At 43.0% G+C, this 8,433-nt stretch overlaps 1 protein-coding gene across 1 annotated transcript; it reads right to left on the minus strand.

The window, feature by feature from the left end:
* Positions 1-2,894: 2,894 nt before the first annotated feature.
* On the minus strand, positions 2,895-7,323 carry LOC145411340 (uncharacterized). Its single transcript, XM_080281368.1, has 2 exons — positions 6,941-7,323; positions 2,895-6,606 (listed from the first exon to the last, which is right to left on the minus strand). Exons 1-2 carry the CDS (start codon positions 7,321-7,323, stop codon positions 2,895-2,897), a joined length of 4,095 nt encoding a protein of 1,364 aa, XP_080137494.1.
* Positions 7,324-8,433: the final 1,110 nt, after the last annotated feature.

The following is an 8,433-nucleotide window of genomic DNA, read 5'->3' on the forward strand; positions in this document are numbered from 1 at the left end:
TAAGCCTTAACCCAACTCAGCGTAGGTGTATGCTAATCTTAATAATATCCTGCTACCTCAGATTAGCATTATATTCTCCCTTGGACCTTGTTTGATCTAGCTCAATTTGTTATTCAGATTTTTCTTATGCTTTCACATCTGGATATAGGTTTTAGAAGCCCTTTCGCTGAGGTCCAACAGTTCTCCTAGACACCATTCACCTCCACATGTCCATACTTCGGGGCTAACACCCACCGTCCATACTGAATACATGTTAAGGCTGTCTCATACAGGACTAGTGTACGGAAATTAGCGGGGGTGTTTTTACGACAAGAAACTATTTGGCACGTCACTCAGTGTTAAGCCACCTTGGAGTTGCAGTACATCGAGTGAGGGGATGGTGAGTACTCCTACCTTCCACAAGTAAGCGAAAATTTTGATAATCACAGCTTACGTAATAATAAATGTCTGGAAGAATAGAAATTACGCTTGTCAGTTTCTGAGGAAGGCCACAGTCCCGACCCCGTCTCCGTGTTAGCCAAGAATACATCCACAGTGTTCATGATAAAGGAATAGAATTTTGCCTCGGTGTATTTCAAGGATCAGTCTAGGTATAGGAGCCACAAGAATATAATTTGGGGGTTCTGCGAGGGGGCGCATCCCCCCTTGACCCCTAAAGTGACATCCATATTTTTCTCAAGGTAAAGGAATGACCTACTCGATGTACTGTAGTGCTGGCTTCAGGTGACTGCGCTGAAGGACGAGCCAAGAATTATTTACTATGCTGAGTGGTAACCATATAATAAAATGGCGGCTAGTGAGGATGGTTCACTCAGCGTTGTAAATGCCTACCCTGCATCATCTATTCATTTCCTTCTCCCATTGCTACACCCACACCAGCAGACAGAGCCATCCTCACAATACCTAGGATACCATCAGGCGAACTTCTAGTGAGTGCTGTTTAAAAACTATGCTGTATATTTAACCTGCATTAGCGTTGGCCTGCGTGCGTCTTGGGCGGCAAAATATTTCAGTTGCGCCCCCCAAAATTATGGAAGGAGGGAGGGGAGTAGAGGATAAGTACAGGGTACTAACTACATTATATATTTTTATTATAGACTCTGCTCAACGATGGGGCCTTTTTTTTTTCGCATCCGACTCTGGGCATCATTTCAATTTTAATTTTATTTTTCTACATCTGTCTATGGGCATTTTTTCCCCTCTTTTTCTTTATGTGTACGTCTCTGTGCATCATTTTATTCTTTGTTTTATGCGTCAGACCCTGGGCATCTTTTTTTCTTTTTCATGCATCCGTCTCTGGACATTTTTTTTTTTTCCTTCATTTTTATGCATCCATCCCTGGACATCTATTTTTTTTTTTAATATTGTTTTGCAGCGTCAGACTCTGGCCATTTTTTTTTTTTTTTTTAATGCATCCGACTTTGGGCATCATTTTCCTTTCTTCCGTTTTATGCGTCCAACTCTGGGCATCATTTTTTTCTTTTTGGATAGGTCCAACTATGGGCATCTTTTTCTTTTCTTTTATGCGTTCGACTCCGGGCATTATTATTATTTTTTTTTTAATGAGTCCACCTCTGGGCATCTTTTTCTTTATTCTTTTTGCGTCCAACTTTAAGCATAGTCTTTAGCAGTACGTTCCCTGAGGCCCAGCAGTCCTCCGACGTACCATACACTTCCACATGTCACCACTTTGGCACTAACACCCACCGATCATAGTCTTTAGCAGTACGTTCCCTGAGGCCCAGCAGTCCTCCGACGTACCATACACTTCCACATGTCACCACTTTGGCACTAACACCCACCGATCATGTGGAATAGCTGCTTGGGCTGTCTCATATCGGGCTGGTGTATTTTCCAGTTTTTTTTTTATATTTTCTGATTGTCATATATATATATATATATATATATATATATATATATATATATATATATATATATATATATTGTTACGACATGGTGGGGCTAAAGGACTATCTGATAGCCTGTAAAGTGCGCAACGGAAATTTTAGAATACCAAGTGGCGGTTAGCCACACCAAGTCGTAAGCTTAAATGGGGGAAAATGGTGATAAAGTGTAAAACATACCAATGACCAAAAGGAGGAATGAAATAGGCAATTAAAAATACTTAAATTAATTTACTTAAACACTAACTTAAAGCTACAAGAACAAAACCAAACAGGTTCAAACAGGATTGCCAAACTAGCTCTTGCAGAAGTTATCCTAAAGTTCCGAATGTTAATAATAAAGATAAACCAGAACATAAACTAGCCCTTGGGTTCTAAAACCTCTGGGGACTTACAATACAGACCTGGCATAAAAATAAAGACTTAACACTAATATAACATGTGACATTACCTAGGGCAATAAGTGATTCTAAATCAATAATTCTTATAAATAATAGCAATATCAAGAGAACCTAATAAATCTATCATGTGCTGACAATAAACATTAACTTACGCGTGGCAGATAAACTACTATATTATAATAATATCCCCAGAACAGAGCAGTCCAACACACCGGTCTAGCTCAAGCCGTTAACTAACTCAGGAAGTCCCAGCCCGGCTTATATTAACTCGGTAAAGCAAGAAGGGTAACTCAGAGAAGCAAGAAACGCAACTCAATGAAGCTGGAGGGCAGAACAGAAACTCAAGGTTGAAACCGTGAGCAAATACAGGAAGGTAGTTCGAAACAGCTCTTAAACTATCGACACACAGCTGGGCCAGACTGTTTCCTACGATCTGATATTTATAAACTCTCTTCACAGAACGCTAAGCATGGTACTAAAGAATGACCATTAAAGATTCTGAATATTACATATGAATATAAGCAATGTATATCTGCCACACGTAACACGCCCACACCTAAGAAAGAATTTTCCTGAGGAAAATTCGTTCTCAAGAGTGCGACAGGCAATCGGCAATCACGTTATCAACCCCCTTGATATGCTCTATGTTCAAGTTATATTCTTGCAGAAAGAGGCTCCAGCGTGTTAGCCTCTGATTTTTACCCTTTAACTGGTTTAGAAACTTTAAGGGGTGATGATCGGTGTAAACAGTGACTGCCGGCCCAAAAGCAGGAATATAAACAGAAAAATTCTGCAGGGCAAGGATCAGGGCAAGTAGTTCCTTTTCAACAACTGAATAATTGCATTGAGCCTTAGAGAACTTTTTACTGAAATAACAGACAGGATGTTCTATGCCCAGATCATCGTCCTGTATAAGTACAGCTCCTGCTCCTACATTGCTGGCATCAACGGCCAGTTTGAAAGGCCTTGAAAAATTAGGAGCAAGCATCACAGGGTGACAACTTAAAATTCCCTTTACAGAATTAAAAGCACTTTTACAATCCTCAGTCCAACAGAATTTCTTCTCTTTCTTTAACAAATCTGTCAGAGGGGCCACAACACTTGAAAAGTTCTTAATAAACCGTCGGTAATATCCAACAGTGCCCAAGAACCTTCGAAGCTCACGCCTGGTTTTCGGTGCTGCAAAGTTCTTAATTGCCTCCACCTTTGAAGAAGGGGGACAAACACGACCGTGACCAACCATGTAGCCAAGGTACTGAACTTGAGCCTGAACAAATTCACATTTCTTTAAGTTAGCTACAAGGCGAGCTTCTGAGAGCCTTGAAAGTAACATTTTTAATTGTTTTAGGTGATCTTCCCAAGTATCACTGAACACTACTACATCATCCAAGTACACCACACAGTTTGGAAGACCAGTAACAACTCTGTTCATAAGTCTCTGAAAGGTAGCGGGGGCATTTTTCATCCCATAAGGCATCACATTACAACAATAAGTTTGGCCATCTGCCACAAAACACGAAACTTCTTTTGCTCGCTTCGTCAAGGGAACTTGCCAGAAACCCTTCTTAAGATCCAGCTTAGTAATGTAGTGGGATGAACCAATGCAGTCAACACAATCTTCCAGTCGAGGCAGGGGATAGGTATCAGTCCTAGTCAGGGCATTGACTCTGCGGTAGTCGATGCAAAATCTCGCTGTCCCGTCAGGCTTGGGCTGCAGCGTCACAGGGGAGCTCCACGGGCTCACACACGGGGAGACAAGACCATTGTCCAGCATGTACTTCAGCTCCTGGCGGAGGACTCCTAAGCGCTTGGGGCAGACACGATAAGGTGGCAGCTTAACGGGGAGTGTGTCACCCATGTCAACATCATGCTCAATCCAGGTAGTCCGTCCAGGGGAGCTACCAAATACATCCTTAAATGAAGAAAGAAGTGTTAATAATTGTTGTGACTGATCGTGTGGCAAATGTGAAACCTTTTCAGCAAGGGAAAAGCCGGCCTCAGCATTGCTTTGCCAGGCACTTGCAGTATCAAAGTTAAAGTCCTCCTCATTTTGTTCCTGGGTTACCAAACCGCCGGAAACCTCCTCAATCTGTTCAAGTGAGACTAGATGCACAGGTACAGGGGCATTTGGAGTACGGTAATAAGGTTTCAGCATGTTAACATGGCAAAGTTGATGTTTCTTACGTCTGTCTGGTGTCTGCACTAAGTAATCAGTACTACCCACTTTACGCACCACTGGATAAGGGCCACAAAACTTAGCAGCAAGAGGCTGTCCTTGAAGAGGCAATAGCACTAACACTTCATCACCAACCTTAAATTCTCGTAAACGAGCTTTCTTGTCATACCACCTCTTCATACTGGTTTGGCCCTGTTTCAAGTTCTCTCTAGCCACTTGTAAGCATTTAGAGATCCTGTTCTTGAAGTCACTAACAAACTCAAGTACATTATGGCTCATGGTGGAATCACTAGACCAAGCCTCTTTAATGATGGACAATGGGCCTCTTACCTTGTGGGCAAATACTAGCTCATTTGGGGAGAAACCCAAACTCTCTTGAGGAACCTCACGGGTGGCAAACAGGAGGAATGGCACTCCTCTATCCCAGTCCTTTGAGTGTTCCATGCAATACTTCCGAAGCATCGTCTTAAGGGTCTGGTGGTATCTCTCTAGGGCACCCTGGCTCTCAGGATGGTATGCACTGCTCTTCATATGCACAATACCAAGTTGGGCCATGGACTGCTGGAAGGCATTTGAAAGAAAATTAGACCCTCTATCAGACTGAATCTCCCTCGGCAACCCAAACTTAGTGAAGTAATCAAGCAATGCCCGAACAACTGTTCTAGCCTTTGGGGAACGAACAGGGATAGCCTCAGGGTATCTAGTGGAAGAGTCAATTATAGTTAGTAGGTACTTATTACCAGAGGATGTAGGAGGCAGGGGTCCCACCATATCAACTATAATACGAGTAAATGGAGGGTCAAAGGCAGGAATGGGAATGAGAGGCGACTTAGCTATGGGTTGATTAGGCTTCCCCACCATTTGGCAAGTATGGCAGCATCGCACAAACTGGGCCACATCTGCTGCCATATGCGGCCAGTAGAACTCTGCACGCAGCCGCTCTAGTGTCTTCCTAACACCCATGTGGCCTGAAAACGGAGTACAGTGAGCCAACTCCAATAGCTCACTCCTACAAGCACTGGGCACAACAATCTGATGACAATCCCACATTCCGTCATCAACATCAACATACGGGGGACGCCATCGCCTCCACAATACTCCATCCTTCACATAAAAGCAACCGCCTTTTTCAACATCGCAATCCTCCACTGCAACTAACCTCAGCTTCTGGATCTCTGGATCACCTGCCTGCATCTCCTTCAATCTCTCAACACTCACCTCCTCGACAGGAACAGAAGTATCATCTGGTAAATTCATGAACGTATCTTCCAAGGAATAGGAATCGTCGGAGTCTTCCTCATTGGTGTCTTTGGGCGCCGTCTCTGGGCTAGTTTCCACTATGGCCGAAGGATCACCAGACTCCCCTTCACTAAGTGACATGTCTCTGCTCTGCTCTGTCCGTGCCATAGATCTGGTCACAGCGCATGCTGGAAATACATCTACATCATCTTTATTAACCTGTGGGGGATCATCAGGCACAGGTATCTCAGACAGTACAGGGGCAATACACTTGTTCTCACCTGCCAAGTCATTTCCCAGTAGCAGGTCAACACCTTCAAGAGGAAGAGAGTCAACTAGTCCAAGGCGCGCTTGTCCCTCAAACAGGTTACATTTCAAGTCACCAGTGACCACAGGGATTACCTTTGCGCCAGTAACTCCTTGAATCATCACAAACTCTTTAGTTGGGACTTTAGTTTCAGGGCTTACCCACAACGAAAGTGAAGCTCCAGTGTCACGCAGAATCTTCACAGGAAATTCTGCTCCGTTCAACAATACCATGCCAGAAAACAAATATGGAGCAAAAGAAGAAGCAGGGGCAGAACTGCTAACTGCCGCCTGGACAATGTCTCCAGAAATTGAAGTGGCATCAGGAACGGGTGAGGGCATACCACCTCCCGCCTGCAATTCGACAGCGAGCTCCATATCCCCAATCACTGAAACAACAGGTTGAGAGGGGGAGGAAACAGAAGACTCTCCAGCCACCTTTTGGCCTGAAGGGCAAACTGGAGTCACCACTGGTCCACCTCGAACAAGGTTGACTGGCTTGGACGGAACATTCTTCTTGAAACACTTTTCAACACTGTGACCTGGACGCTTGCAATAAGTACAAAAGTGATAAGGGGGCCTGAAAGAACCAGAGGAGATATTAGAGGGCACAGAAGAGGGATTAGGTTTGGAATTAACAGCTAGGTCTGGCTTACCCGAGTGTTGGTTACTCTGCTGTGGGGTATACTTCTTAGAGGAGAAATTCCTAGAAAATTCCTTAGGTTTATTCCCATATTTATGCTTCAGACACTGTATTAATTTGCTTGTCTGATAAATGAATCCTTAATTCACTGTCTAATTTATCCATGAAATTCTCAAGGATTACAATATCCCTTAACCTAGTACAGCTTGGGTTATTGCAATCTGCCACGTTTTCACTTCTAATCCACATTTGGAAAGTGTCAGTCACATGCCTAGCAAACTCTAAGTAAGACTCCTGGGGGCGTTTCTTAGCATTCCTAAACCGCTGACGGTATGCCTCAGGTCTTAATTCATAAGCACGTAAAACTGAGCTCTTCAAAACTTCATAATCTGAGCATTCTTGAAAACTTAAGCTGTCAAACACTCTGAGGGCCTTGCCTTTAAGCACAGTATGAACTAGGGTAGGCCATCGGTCTTTAGGCCACTTATTTCCAGCAGCAATTTTTTCAAAACGTGAGAAGAACTCCAAAACAAGGGTCTCGTCAAAAGGAGGTACTAATTTAGTGGCATCAGTAGTACCGAAACCTGAGAAGGAATGGGAAGAATTTATCTGGCCTTCGGAGGATCTCATACGATAGTCAGGCTCAAGTTTCATTTGTTCTAACTTCATCTGTTCTATCTTTGCCTGCTGCTCTAACTTCGCCTGTTCTATCTTTGCCTGTTACTCTAACATTGCCTGTTCTATTTTTGCCTGCTGCTCTAACTTCGTCTGTTCTATCTTTGCCTGTTGCTCTAACATTGCCTGTTCTAACTTTGCTTGCTCTCTAGCTCGCTCCATCTTTGCCTGCTTTATCTTTGCATGTTCTCTAGCTTGATCTGCCTGTTCTCTAGCATGCTCTATCTTTGCCTGCTCTACCTCTAGCTTCATTTGCTCCATCTGAACCTCGTGTTCCCATTTAGCCTGCACCAACCTGATATCCTGCAAAAATCTATTAGAGACAGTGGAACCCCGATCTTCTGATCTAGGATGAGGGGATTCAGGCTCTGACTCTACAACACCCTCAACCACAGGTGGCAAATTTACACGTGCATGGGCATCCGTTTCCATGACTGCTTAAGCTCGGTACACCAACAAGTAAATGTACAGCTCTCAGGGACTATGACAGCTTACACAATCTTTCTTAAACCCTACAAAACCCAGTATTGACAATCCTGGCGAGGTCGCCACTTTGTTACGACATGGAGGGGCTAAAGGACTATCTGATAGCCTGTAAAGTGCGCAACGGAAATTTTAGAATACCAAGTGGCGGTTAGCCACACCAAGTCGTAAGCTTAAATGGGGGAAAATGGTGATAAAGTGTAAAACATACCAATGACCAAAAGGAGGAATGAAATAGGCAATTAAAAATACTTAAATTAATTTACTTAAACACTAACTTAAAGCTACAAGAACAAAACCAAACAGGTTCAAACAGGATTGCCAAACTAGCTCTTGCAGAAGTTATCCTAAAGTTCCGAATGTTAATAATAAAGATAAACCAGAACATAAACTAGCCCTTGGGTTCTAAAACCTCTGGGGACTTACAATACAGACCTGGCATAAAAATAAAGACTTAACACTAATATAACATGTAACATTACCTAGGGCAATAAGTGATTCTAAATCAATAATTCTTATAAATAATAGCAATATCAAGAGAACCTAATAAATCTATCATGTGCTGACAATAAACATTAACTTACGCGTGGCAGATAAACTACTATA

This window comes from Coenobita brevimanus, chromosome 89 (assembly GCF_032717465.1).
Source record: "Coenobita brevimanus isolate Jiangsu-jjx chromosome 89, ASM3271746v2, whole genome shotgun sequence".
Lineage (NCBI taxonomy): Eukaryota > Metazoa > Arthropoda > Malacostraca > Decapoda > Coenobitidae > Coenobita > Coenobita brevimanus.

Coding starts and splice junctions, on each gene's coding strand:
- LOC145411340 (XM_080281368.1), bottom strand. CDS start 7,323: ATGAAACTTGAGCCTGACTATCGTATGAGATCCTCCGAAGGCCAGATA. Junction 6,607..6,940: donor TCTTACTTAGAGTTTGCTAG/GCATGTGACTGA, acceptor TGGTTCTTTCAG/GCCCCCTTATCACTTTTGTA.